Source organism: Caloenas nicobarica, chromosome 4, assembly GCF_036013445.1.
Source record: "Caloenas nicobarica isolate bCalNic1 chromosome 4, bCalNic1.hap1, whole genome shotgun sequence".
Lineage (NCBI taxonomy): Eukaryota > Metazoa > Chordata > Aves > Columbiformes > Columbidae > Caloenas > Caloenas nicobarica.
The window spans coordinates 25456848-25475525 of record NC_088248.1 but is presented as its reverse complement, the minus strand read 5'-3'; the positions used below and the strand labels follow the sequence as shown (position 1 = coordinate 25475525).

The following is an 18678-nucleotide window of genomic DNA, read 5'->3' as shown; positions in this document are numbered from 1 at the left end:
ACTTGGTTCTTACATTTAATTAAGTGATGAATCAAGCTCATATAAAACAGGTAACTTTCCTATGAGGTTGATATTTAGAAATTTTACCTTCCAACTTGGAAGAACAGCTGTATGAAAAGCTAATATTCAAATATTCAGAGGAGCTAGATGATAGCTAACAATCTAATATCAGTGAGACTGCTGATCTGTAAAATAGATTTTTTAAAATAGTTTTTTGTTGGTTGGTTGTTTTTTGGTTTTTGGTTTTTTTTGGTTAATGCAAGTTTCTTAATGAAGCACAGAAACATGCAGACCTGGCATTGATTATTTAAATAAAACTACTGCTAGTCTAGAGAGGTTACAGGACACCCCTCTCCCCCAATGACTTCAAACCTGGTTTTTTTATGTGTCCACACGTGTGTAATCAAAACATGTCTTAGTAACTTCCTTCTCTGGAGTTAACTCTCAAATCATTATCAAGAGTACATGAAAGAGTGTAGGTAGGGTTGTAGATGCAGAGAAAAGTGAATTCAAGTATAAAGTTACTAGAAGAATAGATTAATTGCCTTACACTGGCTTGTCTACAACATCTGTTCTAGAGGTTGGTTGTAAGTATAACTTCTTGGGAAAAATTGTCTATAACTGATGGTTTTAAAATAAAAAAAGTTGCGGTTTTAGCTTTTACCCAGCTGTACTGCACCGGCTTGCATACAGAATAAACTGTGGTGCTGATTACTGTATTTCTCTTAGCAGTCACCTCACATAATTCATACTTTCCAGAATAACCTTATTCTGCTAAAAATAAATCTTCAAACAATTTGTACTTAGGCAAGTAAGGGAGCTGCTTGAATTTGTGAGGCACTGATTTAAACTTCTGTTGATTTCCTGCACTGGCGCATTGCTTTTGAAATGCAGGGTGGTGCTGGTACAGGTTAATAGATTACCTGAGGGTTATAAGTGGGGGAAGAAAATTTGTCGTCCTTTCTGAAAATAAATATTTTTGAAATGGCTATTTTGACACTTGCCGTAGATGGCAGAGGCGAAAAAAGTAATTATTCTATGAAAGGAATTTGATTTTGTCGTGTTTTTCTTAACCTGTAGCCTCAAAAAGAAGGGAAAGATAAGAAGACTACATATGCATTACTCAGGGCTCCTGAAAATCCTGGAAGAACAGAATTGCAGGAGCATAAGGATGAACTGGTCCTCGAAGAAAGCTTGAAACGGGATACGGTAGCTACTGTGTGCAAGTTGCATGAAATGCAAGAAAAGAAATAAGCAGTTCAACTAATAATAACAGAGTAATAATAGGGGTAGGAATTATTGTAAAATAGCACTTGAGAATCCTGACATCTCTCTTCAAGAGGACAGTAGTATATAGAAGATATGCTTGATATTTATCAAGTGCAAGAAGCTACAATGCATGATATTTTTGTTACTATTTTCCCTCCTTGTGTCTATTCAAGTCCTGGATAAGAGTATGAATTAAGTCACTGCAATTCTACTTTCTGTCATTTTAAAATGTGAACCCTTGTTTGTACCGTTTGATTTGAGACCAAGCTTCCTTGATTTTTATTGTGTTATGGGCATTGCATTGCAAGTATGTGCCTCCCAGCTTTACACTGAGTTTATTAGGCAGGGAAAACCTCATTCATTCTGATGTGGAAGTGATGTTCTACGTGGTGCAAGGCCTTACTGTTTTATTTCCTTCTCTATTACTCTGTTGTTTACTGACTGAATATTGGCTGGCTGTACGTATCACAGAGCTGTTGTGGTTTCTCATTTCATGATGACATTTTCCAAGGACTAGTGTCAGCCAAGGGCAGGAGTGTGAATCTTAGCCAGAAGAGTCGTCACTGGGAGAGGAATGCCTGTTTGTTGTATTACATGAAACTGCTTTTCCACTCGAGGTACAAAAAGAAGAGCCATCTGCAGTGAGACCAAAGGTGTATTTTCTTGCGAGTCGGGAACAAGCCCGGTTTGTGCTACCACGGAGGCAAGGAGTTGTGCCAGCAGCATTGTTCGAGCCTTTAGCACAGAAAAATGAGCACATCAGCCTGGAGAGTCTAGTCCTCAGACCATGCTTGCTCACAGGTCGATGACTGGTGTCTGCTTTTAACTTGTATCTGTAATACCCCTGTGAGCGTGGTTACTGTCTCCTACCCTGGAATTTATTACTTCCGATATTATGCTGCAAATGGGAATGAATTTTAAGCATTAATGATAGAGGATATAATTTGGAGGCAGGGGGTGGGGACAGGGGTGACATAATGTTATGAGGTAGCTGAGCAAACTGGTAGATAATTTACAGAGACTGTCTTGACATTAGTAGCACAATATTGTGTAACTGTCTCCATACATCTTGATGTGTTAGCGTGGAAACTGGTGCCTTGGCAACTCCTCAAGAAAACTAATATCCTTCAGGAGTGTGTACATAATCCTAAGGTGTTTGTTTCACTGCTGATTTATTACTGTCAGCAAATTTTTGAAACATGAAAAAAAGCTGAAATGTGATGAGTAACTTACATTGTCACAAAAACAGAAGTGTATCTTGGAGGTAAGTTGGCTTTGTTTTCAAAGCTAGTGCTGAAAATGTTTCAGAATTCAGCACCGAGTGTTATGAATATAGGCATGAAGAAAAGGGGGCCTGTGTTTAGTGAGGAAGAAATAGGCTCCGTGTAATTTAGTGCTTTATTTTCTGGTAGTGCTACAGCCATGACCCAGATCCAGGTCCATGCGCACTCTTTGTGACTTTGTGCTGTAGGGGATGAGCTCAGTAATGTGAGTAATACTAAAGTAAATTCTGCATGTTCAGGTTTGTACAAAGAGAAGCCCCAACAATGACCTTTTTTTCCCCTTTCACACACAAACTTAGGGTTCATGGGGTTTGTGTTTCAAGGTGTACTTGTCCTAGGCAGTAGTTGCAGGCTTGTGAAGTCACAGCCATTTAAATGTGGAAAGAAAACCCAAGAAAAGCAACAGTGCAGAGCAATGGTGTCCAGATACAGAGATGAGCTGTTTCTGGGGAGAGGGCATAGAGGCTTCCCTGTTGCTTTGACTACAGTAATGTGAAATATAGTAAGTCCCTCTGAATGTAGGTGACAACCTCCTTTACCCTGGGCACACTGCTGTTCTGCTCTGCAGATAGTGACTTAAATAAAACACTCTTCTTACTGCAAAGGGAGTTGATGAGAGAAGGTAGATCTTTCTGGTTTATTCTTAACATTACTTTATGCTATTCATGAGCTCTGTTATTTGTAGCAGGAGGAATTTATATTCTCAGGATACCTTGCCTCTCTTGGCCTCTTGGATGCTGAATAATTTGAACTATATGAACTTGAACATGCTTAGCCCACTTTCAAAGTGGCTGCAGACTCAGGACCTGCCATCTTCAAATGGTTTCTCTTCTGCTTTTGTGGCATTTTCTCTGAAGTGTTTGTCCTACTTACTGCAACCGTCTCTCTTTTTGTAGCCTACTTAAAATTTGGAGAGTGCCTGATGTTGCTTTGCTGCTAGCTGGTGTTCTTAAGTAAACGAACCAAGAAATGTTTACCTTAAGTTTTTTGTAGGTAAGTAACATGCGCATGTCTCCTGTTTCTGAATCATTTACTAGGTGAATGACTTAACTTGGTTTTACTGTTGGTTTTTTTCTTTTTTGTGGAGCAATGCCAGAGAAAGATATTTACATGGTTTTAGCTAGCTTTCAGGTCACTGAAGATTACCAGTTACTTGCTAAAGTGCTCTTGACTTTAATTCTGTTTCTCACTCAATCTGCACAGCAGACACGTGTGAGGAGGAAGCTGCCCCGTATGGCAGCGTGCTGCTGTGCTCCAGGCTGTGCAGTTTTCAAGTGCATCTTATGTGATGACCAGAGCAACAGTGGTGAACACAGAATACTTTTAAAGAAGGTGTGGTCATCTTTTAACTGTGGGTTATAATAACAACCTGAAGACTGTGGTTGCAATACAGTAGGGAGTGCATCTTTGGCTTTAATGCTTCCTTCAGTATGAACTGGAAAAAGTAGATGTGAGCATCCATGCATAGACTGACTACATGAATTTGTACAGTTCCTAGGTATGAAGTGTCTTCATGCTGGCTTGGGAGTTTGGGGAAACTATTCACATACAGCTTTACTGGAAAAGGCAGTGTTACAATGGCTTTATTAGTGTAGTACAGTGTAATTTTTCATTTACTTAAATAATTTGGATGGCATAACATGCTCACTACTGCTTTCTGAAATATATAGGAAAGGATCGTGGACTCTTTTTATGATGCAGACTTGTTTTTAAAAACGTGAAATGTTCATTCCGTAAGTACGAATTAATGCTTTTCCTGGGCAGAAGATGGAAATGTCAACTACAAAACTACAAAGTAACAGTGCTTATTTTGAGTTGGCTCTCTCTGTGGAAAGACACACATCTGCTTTCAAAAATGTTGACTGTATTGTCTCTAATACTCCAACACAGAAATTTGTCAGTATGGTAGATGTTTTTAAGTGACAGAGCAATTACCACTTACATAAAACATTTCTGAACAGCATTGAAACTACACTGATTTCTGTTTAAAGTAGGTCTGTTTTAGGTTTAAGTCCTGCTGGGGCTGGCAGGCAGAGAGGACTCAAATCTTGGCTCTGGTGCTGAGTTTAGTAGGAGTGGAAATGGATACACGCTTGAGTGTGCCACATTTGAGCCTTCGGTTCTGACTTGCCCGTGTTTCTTTGAAACGGTCTCAAGATACTCCCCAAAGCTGGGTGTGTGCTCACAACCTGCATATAGTGTTCACTATTCATATGCTGGTTTGGATGTGTACAGTATGTGTGTAACGTTTGCACACATGCCGTTGCAGTTGCCCCCAGGTGCTGCACTGTCTGTGCACCTCCAGAGCGAGTGAGAAATGGTGATTCTGAATTTCAGTGCAGGCAGGTGCAGGTGATTCTGTCAGTCCCTCTGAGACGCTGGAGCAGGATGCTCCCAAGCGTACATTTCAGAAACGCTGTGGTACTTCTGGGGAAGTACATTTCGAAGCGTGAGATGTCTGCTTCAGAGGAACTCTCAGCAGAATACCAAATACTGCTGTTACTTGAACTTCTTTGAACTGAAAAGGAAACACATTACATTTTATTTAACAAAGCAGAAGAAAGTAATTTTGCATGAAATGTTAATAGTAAATATGTCAAAAGTAAGTCCAAAATGTTCTGGTTACCAAATGTGACCTAATGTAAGATTTGAAAGGTCATTTTTGAGTGGATTGAGTTGGGTTGAAGCTCCACTGTGGTGTCTCTGGAGGTACCCAGAAATAAGGTTCTACCTGCTTTGAACCTCTTTGTATCAGGAGTGGTGTTGCTGTGCTGGTTGCCAGAGTTGGGACTTTGCTGGGGCTGTTTGCTCTGAGCAAGAGATGAATTTTGAAGTTCAGTGCAGGCAGCAGATGTTCCTCTTCCTTCCTCCCAGTATCCAGCAACCACAAACCCTTTCTGTAGAACTTATGTGCTCCTTCAATTTAGAATTGTTTCCTCTGCCCCATCTTCCCTCGTGGGTTGTTACTCCCACTTTGCATTCCATATTTACTTAACCTCTGGCTGTTTGTGGAGGAGCCCTTGGAGTTAAAGGCATCGAGGGAGTGCTGAATTGCAGCAGGCTTGGGAGGAGGCTTTTGCTGCCGTTGACAAACTAGAAGGTATATTTCCCCCGTCAGCATGTGAATGTAACTCAGTGAATGTAACTTGTAACATCTAGTTCTCTTGGTCAATTTTACATGGAATGTGGAAGGCCTGAACTGCTGTGGGTACAACATGGTCTTGTTGCACTGGATTTCCTAAAAGAATAGGCAGCCGAGTTCCATTCTCAGTGATTCACTGTCAGAGCTGCTGACAGCTGTACTCGGATGCCTTTTGCCATCAGTCTTTGAGAACAAAGAGCAGTGCCAGAGATTATTTTTGTACTTTGAGAGATCATCTGTTGAGATCATGCTTGGACACAAATCTTAATCAATTCTTTTGTAAGTGGAGTTAGTAAGTGCTGAAGAATCCACCACTCACATGTGAATTAAGTTGTTTTTAAGCTGTCCTTACAATCACTTTCTCCATGTAAAGTATGAAGCTGTAAACAGAGTTTGAGGTTTTTCAGTGTCAGATATTCAGAGGCAGTGTAACCCATTGGTTGGGGAGAGACATCTGGGAGTTGGATTTTTTTTTTTTTTTTTTTTTTGCTGTTCCAGATGCTGCTTTTTGACTTGCTCCTTGACCTTTTCACTGCTCAGTATTTCAGCTTGTGAGACTTGCCAAGTGTTCTGCATTTCTTTATCCATCTCACATCACTTGACCCTTCAGCTACCAGAGGCTGTTTTCTGCCTTGTCTGTAGTTTTGTATGCTTCTCCAGGTAGTTATAGCTGATTTTCTGCTGTGTGCAATTTCTCTCTAGCATTGCCAGTTTTGTAGAATAAGACATCTGAAGCGGCGGCCTGGGCAGAAACCTGGGAGATGAGAGATCACTCTAATTTAATCACAACTTCACTTTTCCAGTTACATTCGCAGCAGCAACCGTGTCTTGCAAGAGTGTGCTACCATGTGAGGAAAAAGCTGAGGGCATACATGAGTCACAAGTAACATGCAAAAGCGTAACAGAGATGGTGTTGTTTATCATTGTAAGGTGCTCCTTAAGCCTTCAAAACCGTTCTTTGTTTGTGGTGCGACATTTCGTAATCACTGCTAAATTAGACAGTGTATATCTGCACTTCAGAAAAGACAGCCAGACAGATGGTATGTAAATGTGTGTCAGTTAAACAAGTATTCTACAGGCGGAGTCTGTCTCGACTCAGAAATGGCAATGAGATCAGGAAGCAATGGAGAGAACAGAAAATGTCATTTCTAGGTGTCAGAAGAGTCTGTAATGGGCAAAGTTCTTTTAGCTGTGCCATTTCATTATGCCTCTTGCTGCTATAACGGTAGTGGACGGGCAGGAAGGGGTTTGTCTGAATGTTGCTGCTTGGATTTATACGGCAGCAAAAGTTAACCTGCGACAATCACCCAAAATACTGACTTGACAACATGATGCTGTAGTCACAGAACTGCTGCACTTGCTTTGCTTTACCTAGCAGCAGCTCACAGATATGGAGGATTCTTTGAATACTGTTACCCAGTGATCTCTACCAAGGAAGCCAATATGATTTTGTTGCTTTATGGGGAAGAAATAAGTTCTAGCAAGTAGAGAAAGAATGTGTTTAGCACTAAGGCTGAGTGCAGGAAGGACAAAGGGGAGGCAAGAGGTTCTGAATCTGCTGTTCCCCCCGTCTGACAGTGTTTTGTACCAAAGGCCATGCTAAATACAAAGGCACCGCTATTGATCATTGCTACTGCAAGAGCAGTTGCAGAGCCTCTGGCACACTTCAGCTTCCTATCTACAGCCTTGAGCTGAATGCAGAAGGTGAGGGGAGGTGAACTGGTGTCCAGACTTCATCTCTAAGTTTCAGACTGTGCACATGTGCTAATGCTCGTCACAACTGCAGAAGTCAAATATTCGCACACAGAAGCTGACATTTTCAATGGTACCTGACAGAATTTAACTCGCTTCCATTGTAATTCGCAAGAAGTTGAATACCTTCTAATGTTTTCCATAAATTCTCTAGTGCCGTTTCATTTGGGCTATTTATAGGTGTACTTGAATTCCTGTAAGCAAACAGTAGGCTTTTAGAATTTTGACTAGTGTAGGAATATCTGTAGGATGGTTCTGGCATGGAAATGCAAATCATGTACTGAAGTGTTGTATTTGACCAAGACCTCAATGTCTTGGCAAAATTGTTTGGTCTTGGATTTGGGAACTGGTCCCAAAATGAATTTAAAATTAATAGAAGTCTTTCTGTTAGCTTCACTGGGCTGTGGATCAGACCTTCTAACATCTGACTGCTGATAACACGTTTCACATTTTTTTTTTCTTGCCTACGTAGTAATTATTTAGGTCTTAAAATTGAAATTCTGGCAAGCAAAATCATTTCAGGCTGTCCCTGATAGGACAAAAATGGGCATGGGGAATCCAGAACAGCCAGATGTATTTGTGATTAGGAGCGTTACTGACAGTGGTACAAAAGGCTTCTCAGATGTCTCAGAAAACCTTCTGGATAAAAGTATAATAATATCTGTTCTAAAGGCTGGTGGAGGAAAGCTCGTGGCAAGTGCACTGCTGCAACCTTTGAGAAAGAACAAGACAGGAATGCTTTAAAATATCTCCTTCCAGTGGCAGAACTTGAGAGAAACTCTTTGCAATGTACATCTTGAAAAAACAGTTGCTAAGCACTAGTGGAAAGTTAACGCTCTTCTTAAGTATTTTTTCACCTCTTTGATATGATCTTTCCTTCCACATGCAACACACTGACACAACAGTTGAGTAGCGACAGATTTGAAGCACTCTGGTGAGAAATAGTCACAAATGCATTCCTGTGTTGTAGCAGAGATTCAGGTGTTGTGAGGCATATTATGAGTAAGATGAAGGCAGATGATGTTTTCAGATACTAAATGGTTTTATGCAGTTGTTACTCAGCCAGACTAAAGAAAAAAAAGGAAGCTCACTAGTCAGAGGCAGCACTCCCTACCTGAAAGGTACTGATAACCTTAAACAGAGGCACTTAAGCCTATAGTTCATGGGAAGTAAATAGAAAGGAACCCAAAATTAGACATCACTTGAAAAATGAGTTATATTTCTTCATGTAAGCGTTGCAGTATTGAAGTAATCTAATTTTATATAGAACTGTTGAGTCACAGATATTTATGCATTTTGCACTCAAGCACTTATACACATATGTGTGTGTGTGTATGTATATGTGTGTGTATATATATATACATGGCAGATAGGTTCATCAATGACCAAGTCATTTGTTGCTGCAAAATTGCAGCCTTTTACTGGATCTGTTAATGTGTCTGTCGTGGAAAAGTCATCTCCATGCAGTGCTGCGTTGTTTGCTCTTTTGGGAGAACAAAGAGATTAGACCTTGGGGCAGGCTAGAGGAGTGCGGTTCTGGGCAGGTGCTTTGGTGACTTCTCATCTTTATCCTTTCTGTGCCAGGCTGATGTTGGGCTGTAGAAGACCTGATACAGCATCTGAGTGACAGCAAGGATGAGGAAGGGTTGCTGGAAATAAAAGCTGGTGATGGTTTGCATGCTTGAAATGTGCTATCTTGGCCATGGGAAATTTCAGTGAGAATAAAAACATACTGCATACCATCAGGCTTTCTTGCCAAATGGGTCATCTTGGTGCAGTCCTGTGACTATTCATTGTAGCTAGATTTGCTGTGCTGTAATGACTTTTTCTGACTGTTTCCTGGCAAAGCACTGGGATCTGAGTGAGCTGCACAATTCCATATTTCAAGTATCAGGTGGTAGTTGAATAGAAACACTTCCCTGCTTTCTGTGCACAGGACCGGTGTGGCCCTTCCATGTTGGTGAGGATAACATAAGTGCGCTTATTTGCCTTTTAGAGAGACCAGTGAGAGAGGCAGATTCCCTTACGGGAGCAGAAGGAGGTTGGATTTGGGCCACCAGCGGTAGGTGGTGGTGGGCTCTGTTGACCAGGAGATGTTGATGCAGAGCTAGTGTGTTGTGGAACGTTTCTCATTCTGTTTACTTTATACTTCTAATGACCAGACAAGCCCAGGAGAGTTTGCCCACTGCCAGCCCTAAACACACAGACCATGTAACATTTGTTCAGTTCTGGTCATTACCTAAACTGGAGGTTGGCCAAGTCAGTGGAGTTGACTCTGGCAGCAAGTACAAGTCACGTTTCCCGTTCAGAAGATGGGTTTGAGGAATATGCTCATTTAGTGCTTGCAAATGCATGGCTTTCTGCCTCGTCTCATGAGGGTGAGAGGCCTTGGAGTATGTTGATATAATTCCACACTTTGTCGTGTGTTATTTACATACTGTTTGCACCTCGCTGTTTTCTGCGTAAGTGCCAGCACCCTGATATTTCTGCAATTTATTTTTATGACCTTGGTGTTGAAACAGCTGTAAAAATAACTAGTGAAAGTGAGCCAGCTGCTGGAATTTGTGATTCCAAGTCTGGTTTGTAGTACGCAGATTCTGAAAGGGAAGGAGAGATGGAGAGCAACAAATAAACAGTCTCGTGACTAAATACAATTCCTCTTAACAAAAACAAGTCAGGTTGCTAAAATTTTAACTGCTGAAAAGAATGACATCGCTAATAAATGAAATAAGACAACCGTTTTGTATAGAAAGTGTCCAAGGGTATAATACTGTTTTTATTCAAAGATCTTGCCTGCGGGAACGTGTGAGCAGTACAATGTCACCTCTCCTATACCTCCTTTATTTGGTATTGCAGAAGTAGTTTAAGATAGAAATTTTATCGAAGAGATGTAGATCAATTAATATTTTGCATGACTAGCTAAAATCAGAATACTTTACACTGGTGTCAACACTAGTGAAATGCGACTTTGTGGAACAAAATTCAAAATAGCCTTTTACCCAAGTAGTTAATTGCTTTTGACCTGGGTATTTAGATTCTTGTTTGTGGTCTGAGTGTAATAGGAACCTGTTGTCCTTAACACAGCAGTAATACACATAATTACTGTATTTAAACTCTTCCTTTGTTCATACCTTGAGGCTGGCCCAAGCAGCAGAGATAAGGTGGACAGGTTAGCTGAACTGGAGAGCTGTGTTTTTCTGCAGTTGTGCAGCAAGGAGTCGGGAGCAGCCTACGGGCAACGACTTCGTTCTTTTTTTTCAGCTGCAATAACTTACCTGTTGTTTACAATGCTTTCCTTAAAATATTTGCTAATTTACTTTTTAAGGATGTGAGTTGGGAGCTGCTTCTTGGCATCTACTTGGCCCAGCCAAAACCCAGCAGCATCCAAGGGATTTCTGCTCAGATTCAGAAAATGCCAGTTATGAGTTGGTTGTATTTCCTTTTGGAGAGAATAATCTCATATAGTACAGATAAGTCTGTCCCCATTCTTGACATGTTTTTACCAGACAGGGTGTTAAGCAGAGGCAGGGTACAAGTCAGTTTAATAAAACCTGGTGTGTATGGCTGAAGTTGGTTCTTGGGAGATGATCCTATTGTTTCTTATTGCAAATAATTTCACTTAACCTGTTTTCCTCCTCCTAAAGAGCTAAGTTAATGAGAAAGAGAGCTTGGGCATCCAGGGATAAAGCTGTAGGGGTTTCAGAGGCTGCTTGGCTACTGCTTTTTTTTTTTTTTGCATTTGTAGTTAATTATTACAGTGCAAAGTGAATGAAAAATTTATTACAAGAGCCCAGACGACCTTGAAGTGTGAGCAGACATTTATGAACAAGAAACTGAGAAAGCAAGCTATTAATTTTTCTAGTGGTACTTGAGTCCCCCTTTGCAGCACCAGATTGGAAGGAGACAAGGGCCAGTTCAGGAAATCGCTGCAAATTCTAATACCTCTGCAGCCCCAGAGCTGCTGTTTTCAGAGTGTGTACTCTGATGGTACGTAACCCTCACAGAAACCCACTGTCAGTGTGGTCTGAGGGTTTATCGTATGGTTGGTTCTTGCTCGGATGTAATTGTAACAACAGGCCCAGGTTTGTGCTGCTGAGAGCCGAGACCTTTGTATATTTTGCAGGGACACTTTGCTCGAGTAAATGTAACAGTACAAGTGTTCTGGATGAATCTAGGTGAACCCTAAAGGGGCAGGATAAATATTCTTTTCCTTTTTCTGAAAAAAGTATCAAGTGATTTAAGTTCTGATCTTGCGATTGGCACTTTGCAATAAAACCTCTGTGTTGGTGTTGAGGCCCATGAACCTCAGTGGCACAGCACAGTTAAGAGTTTTAGTCACGGAGATCGGATTCCAGGCTACGGCCCAAAGCAGGGATGTGACAACAGGCTGTGTGTACGTGTTAAAAGCAGAAGGTGTAAGTGCACAGCAGAGGTGGCAGCTGGAGAAGTTGTTCCAAAGAAGGGTAAGTGTGAACAGTAAGAAGAAAGGAGCCGAAGGAAAAACGGACTGAAGAACATTCCTGCCTGGAATCTATCGATCTATTTATTTCTTCTTGCTTGATTCTGTTGCAACTTATTTTACAATGATATAACACTATCCAGATAAAGTACTTGTGTTAATTGTCAGAGGGATGGTCTTGTCTATGAAATGAATGTGGATCCCTGAGGATCCACAGCTTCAAAGCTGAGGACATACCTTTGAAATGTTGATGTCTGTTACTCTGTTCAGGGACACCGTTGTTGCTGTACAGGGGGCTGGAACGGGAGTGCCAGACTGGACTCACCAGTTTACTTTGCCAAAGTCAGAACAGGAAGCTTTGGTCTAGATATTCTCAGTCACAGATGTCTCCTGCCTGCAATGTCTAGAATATTTTATTCTTTTCCCACCTTGATGTTTCGAAACAATAAATACCTATGAAACAGGCTTTCCCAGGCCCTGACAGCTGGGCAAGTTCCTGACTGGGCAAGAGAGACTGCCAGTGATAGTTCAGAAAGAAAAGAAGCATGTCCTTCAAGCGCTTACAGACAGCGAAATTTCATTCACCGTTAATTTTGCACAATGCTGTGTTTGTGGATGTAGTCACATTTTATTCTGCTTAGGTATACACGATTTGGCACACTTAGGTCTCGATTTGATTTGTGTTTTAACTGAAAATATCAGAACTTCCAACTCAGAAAATCCTGTGTTTGAGCTCTAGACTGGACAGGGGATCAGAAAGAGCCTTTTGACCATGAAGATTAAGCACGTGGCTGCAGGACTGTATATACAACATCCATCAGGAAGATTCATGACTGTCCAGAGATGGTCAAAAAGTACAGTTTTAACAAGGCTGAAAAGCCATATGAAGCTGTGACAGTTTAATTCCACACTTCAGCTGTACCTTTGACACACTCCTCGTGCATTGAGTTGACGTACCAAAGTTATGCATGATTTGCAAAATGTCTGTAATAAGTGTGGCTGGACACACACCCACTTCAGTCAGGGGATTGCTTGTATGAGGGGATATGCAGCTATTCTTGTATTTAATGTCAGCATTCCATGAAATTGACTTTATTTTCAAAAAAATGAGGCCTGCTTGTCTGGTGGGGTGTATTAAGCCCCAGGGATGCAAGGGCTTCTTTAATATCCCGTGACAGCACCAAGCCTGTCAGGGAATATGGAATGGAGAGGTCTGGTAGTGAGAAGCATCCTGCTTCCCTTAGTCCGAAGACATATTATCAGTATATTCCTCATTACTGCCTGTAATCCGGCAGAACTCACCTCAAGAAACAGCTGGTGTCTTCCTCAGTGCTGGTTAGAATATCCCACACTGTACTTGAACAAATCATTTGCCTCTTGCTTATTTTTTAAAAACTCAGTTCATTATTATTGTCTTTTATAGGTGAGTAATAGTCCCTCAGTGAATGGGAGGGCTGCTATGAGAATAAGCAGGCAGATGAAAAATGCTTTTATAGCACACTTTCGTAGTTGGAGCATGTTTCTTTTCCAGCTATACTGAAAGGAGCGGTTTACTGCCTGGATAATAATCTAATTATTTTACCTTTTCCTCTTGTTTTCTCAACAGGAGAGTTGCCTGGTCCCAGTATGGAAGAACACAATGGCTCTGCAGAGACTCCCCTGCCGAGCTACGGGCGGCACAGTGCTGTCAAGTGTGGGTGGCTGCGAAAGCAAGGAGGCTTCGTCAAGACCTGGCACACACGCTGGTTTGTTCTCAAGGGTGATCAGCTTTACTATTTCAAAGATGAAGATGAAACCAAGCCTTTGGTAAGTGAAAGGAGGGAATTGGATGGGAGGTGAGGGGGAGAAAATAAGTCAATACAAGCAGAGTTGTCTGGTGTTGGAAGAACCAAACCTCTCCACCTTTGTCACTGACTTGGTACAGCTTGGGATTTTGTTTACCATGAACATACAACGGAGTCAGACCTTGGCAATTAATGTGGTTTCCCCATCAGGCTTGTTTCTAAAACTTATTTTCCAGGTCAGGTTTTCTCATTTCAGCATTTTAAAGGGTGTGAACTGTACATGAAGTTCAAGTAGCAAAAGTCAGTCAGATAGACCTGATTGATCCAGGTGGATAAGCTGTATTTGAAGAGTTACTGCTTATTTTTCTGCTATTCAAAATGTTGATTGTTCCCGCTTTGTGTTTTCCCAAATGGGAAATCCCTTAAGCCTGTAGCTTGAATACATTGCTATCTGTAGTGTGGAACAAACTGCTGTCTGCTGCGTACTTCTGTTGTGGTGATTTAGTGCTCCTTAATGCTCATCTGTTTTTTGACCTATTTAGCTTTTTCACCAGCATGCTTTAGGGCCATCAACCTCCAGAGTGCCGTAAGAGTAGAGTAAATAATGCTGCCTCTGAGGTGAGGGCAGGCCTGAGCCTCTGTGATAATAAGTTAAGAAGAGAGGTCTGGTGGTAGCACCTACAGGAATATGGTAGTCCTATGTGTTAATCGTTTCCTAGATGCTTGTGACTTCAGAAGAAGCTCTGACATCTGTGAATTACCCCTGTGCAGATATTAAAATATGACTGCACTCATACTTTTTGTGCCTCCTAAATTTTTCATGGTGTACCTTTATGTGGAATTTGACAGGGCGTTCTCAGAAACATGAAGCCCATCTAGTCCAGCTTCCTGGATGCAACAGCTCGTGACACTTTGTCAAGCTTTACAGCTTGCATTATGGTGCATGGGTTAAGAAAACTGTTCAGTCTTGAGGTAAATGTGCACGAAGAAGGTTCATGTATGAGTTAACTTCTAAGTACCAGTTTCACAGCCTTGGTAGCTCTTTGCCCTTAAAATTATCCCATATAGTTACAGGTTAAATAAATAACACACTGCATATTTACAAATTACATGTTAGTGTGAGTACTTTGAATACGAAATAGCTAATAATTTCTGAGAAATCAAATGTCTTTCACTATATCTATTCTGGTATTCAAGAGCAGCCATAAAAATAAAAATGTTTATGGGCCAGAGCCTGGGTTTTGAGAAGTACAACTTTGCTTCCTAGCACTTGACATCTGCCACTATGTTTGCGTGGAAGGACTTAATTGCTTTTTGAGAGGTGACACAAAGTTTTATTGCCTGGAGGTTTGTGCAGCACTATAGAGCTCAAATTATCATCTTGTCTGTCTTCCACTGACCTGTGGGATGGCTTCAGAAGAGACTATTGACTTTGCTGTTTCCCTTTTGTGGAGGTAGCGATTCTGCTCTTCTGATACCTTTGGTAAGTTAGGTAACAGTTGACTAAATAACTAAAAGTTTGCGTTTTCCATTTGAGCCTCAAGTAAGTTCGTAAAGACACCTGGAGATATGAGGTGAGGAGGGAAAGTGCCAACAGAGATTTTATATGTCAATGGGTTTGGAAAATGAATGGACCTGTCCAGATTAGGATCAGTCAATATCTTATCTTGGTGTAGCTTTGGAATGTTTCCGAAGTAAACTGCACAAGTGTCCATTCCTGAAATGTGTCCCAGGTTCAAAGCCACAGGCAGAAATGGGTTTTCCCCATTCAACTACACTGAAGGGTTTGCTGCATTAACTTTGACAAGGAAATCACTGTGACCTTCTGGGAACCCTGGTGTTCTTGCTTTGTAGAGCTAAAGCAAAGAATTACATTGATACCATGGATTTTCAGGGCATGGGGATGTCATTAGGAGATGGAGAGCTGTATTTTGTTACATTAGCAATGTAGTATTGGATCTGTATGTAGGAATAAAAACTTGTTTATTCACTACTGGATTGTACAGTCTGTACAACATACAGTTGTACAGTGATTTGTCTAGACAATAATATAATAGAGTTAATGATTCTTTTTACAGACTGGATTGCAGTTTTTATTTTTCTAGCTGGTTGTGTTTGGAAGGAAGCAGAGACCTGTGATTGCTCATCCTGAGGAATGCTCTAATTACACACCTTGTGTATATATATTTGTAGAAGGTAGAAGAAGTACAACAGGAGATGACAAGACAAACCATTGAGTTGATGTTCATAGCCTTAATGTGAATTAGAGAAAAGCAGAGTCCAGTTTCTGGTGTGAATTCAGCAGATCTCCTGAGCAGCAATCTGCTTCACATTTTGGGTTTGAGTTCTGTCCAGGCTGTACTAGAAATTACATACCGAGGTTTGCGTTTTTGAAAGTGATGGAGATGTGACTGGAACTGAACTTCAAAAACATATTATCTCTCGGACTTTATTCTACAAGTGACTGTGTATAATGGGAGTAAAGAAGAAAAAAACATGTTGTGTCTAGACCATCAGTAAATGCTTAGGAGTTTCTGAAGCGTGCTCATTTCCTGCTAGTTGTATAGTTAGCTACCACAAAATGCTTTAGCCAATATGTGTACATCTCCTTGGTGTCAGACTATTAAATTTTCAAGTCATTAACTATCAGTGTGAGAGTGGGGAAATGTCCCTGCCAACCTGTGTCAGCTGCCTACAGGCACACAGAGTGAGTGAAGAACAACAGAGAGAAAAGCAGTACACAGCTGTTTGTCTTACAGCCAAGGTCAGTGAATTGTCATTGTTTCTTTATCATCATCAAACACCAGAATCTTTCCCTTGTAATGTTTTATCGGTAAGAATAGCACCTAGATTTTGCTCTGATATCCTTGAAATGTCTCTGGGGATCTGGCAAAGATGGTGTTGCTGTTTACTGAAGACGCGGGTACAGAAAACAGTAATATAGTTCAATCCGGAAGGCAACCTAGCAAATAAGTGAGCAAGCCCATATGTGAAGAAATAAAATCAGATTTCTGATAGTTCTGTGTAATTTTTACCTTGGAAGTGATACAGGATTCTACCTTGCTAATTCTTTTTACCTTCTTGGTAAATCACCTTATTCCTGCCAGCCTGTTGTTCTTTAGAAAGCCACTATTACACTATATCTGAAGGTCAGCTATCCAAGCTTGAAATGTGGGCAGCTGAAAAATCTCGGCATTAGCATTCTTTGTTTCACTTTACAGCTCTTGTTTAGATGCAGCCAATGAAAGTCTGTCTCTTGCTTGTTTCTCTGCCAATGGCTAACTTTTCCAGCTGTGCCCGGGTTGGTATGGCATTAATTAAAGATGGGAGGAGGAAGTCAGCGCACTCTTAGTGATGAGACAGCTTGCTTCTTTGGTGCTTTTGAGGGCAGCAGGAGGCACCTTCCAAGCGCCATCTCCTTCTTGCAGCTTTACTGTCACATTCTTCTGGTGTTAGTGAGGAAATGAGTTCATGGGAGCAAAGCTAGGGAGCCTGTCCTGATGAAGCATCATTGATACGAGACTCTAAATGAACAAGAATGGCAGGTTCCCTCAGTCAAAAGAGTCTTTTAGTATTTATTTGCCACTCAGCTTGGCTTATGGACTTGAATTTGAGGTATGGACAGTAGAGAGATCTTAAAGAACTATGAACTAGCCTTCAAGAAATACATGTTGGTGTATACCTGAAAGCAGACAATGATCTGCTATTTCAGTTTATATCCCATCCTGAACATTTTGGTGTGTTCAGTTTCTATCATCTACATCTTGTTAAGCTCTTGCATGTTTGGTGTAAGTAATGCTACACAGTATTTGATGGCTCACAGGATCCTAGACAAGCCCTGGGAAGAGACAGCAGATTTCAGTGCTAAGATGTGAATCTTAAACATTAAATTTGAATGGGTCTTTCACTGAAACTGAGTAAGTGGCAGCTGGAATATTAAGTGGAGGTTATCATTTTTCTGTAAGGGAAAGACTGTCTTTGTACAAACAGAATATTTTATCTACTGCTTTCCAGCAAAATATGTGCTTCCCATCTAATTCAATTTGTGTAAAAATTTCATTGGTAGAAAAATCCATTTAATAGCATTAATAGGAAACAGATGACAAATTTCACTTGCGTTTTTAAATGAAAATAAAGCTTCTAATGAATGCGTTAAATAGAAATTAATATGATAATTACATAATTTGAAACTTAGTCTTTCAGTATTAGTATTGAATATGGTTAAAGACTGAGCATTGAGCCTTTTTACAAGTTAAAAGGGAATGGAGGTTGAGGGGAAAAAACCCAAATTGTACACGCACATGCACTTCTGAACTGTGTCACAAGAAATGGAGCAAATTCAGTGACTTGATGTGAAAACAGACCACTGCCAGAGTGTGCTTTGGGTTGTGTGGGTTTGTGGTTTGCGTTTGGCTTGTGGTGGGATTTTTTGTTTGTTTGGTGGTTTGTGGTTTTGTTTTTTATTTTTGTGTTTGTTGTTTTGTGTGTGTGTGGTGTGTGTTTCTTTTGTTGTTTGTGTTTTTGTTTTTGTTTTTGTTTTTTTCGTTTTTAGGCAAAACACTTGTTATTAATCTAGGAAGCAAAAACAGTCTTGGGATGGACATATGGTACTGGGTAAATCCCTTACCTGTGTAGGAGCAGTACTCTGAAATACTGAGTAAACCTACTGCAAACTGTAAGGGAGCAATTAATCAAATACCATTGTGTAGATGTCACCAGAAATGTAGGGGGTTGATAGAGAAAGCATGTTTCTTGGGAATTTCCCTGAAAACTCAATATGCTGGACGAAATTATGTAGGATTTTCTCGATCAGTAGTGATATTTGCCAGTAATGAAAGGACTTGTCAGGAAGGATTTCTATTATTGGCTATTGGATACTTTTTTTTGAGGGTGTGGAATATAGAGCTTAAACACCAAACAAAAAAACTCTCCTACCCTTGAAAGTTCTCCCATAAAACACACCTTAAACAGTTCACGTGAATGCAGTGG

At 40.7% G+C, this 18678-nt stretch overlaps 1 protein-coding gene across 2 annotated transcripts in view; it reads left to right on the top strand.

Annotated features, from left to right (window-relative positions):
- Window positions 1–18678, top strand: part of ARHGAP24 (Rho GTPase activating protein 24) — a 213248-nt gene that overhangs the window by 22229 nt on the left and 172341 nt on the right. For both annotated transcript variants that reach the window (XR_010606098.1, XM_065633401.1), the window contains exon 2: window positions 13512–13711. Coding sequence is in view for 1 of the 2 variants with exons in the window: in XM_065633401.1 (XP_065489473.1) it covers window positions 13532–13711 (180 nt within the window). In the remaining variant the exon portion in view is untranslated. The remainder of the gene's footprint in view (window positions 1–13511; window positions 13712–18678) is intronic.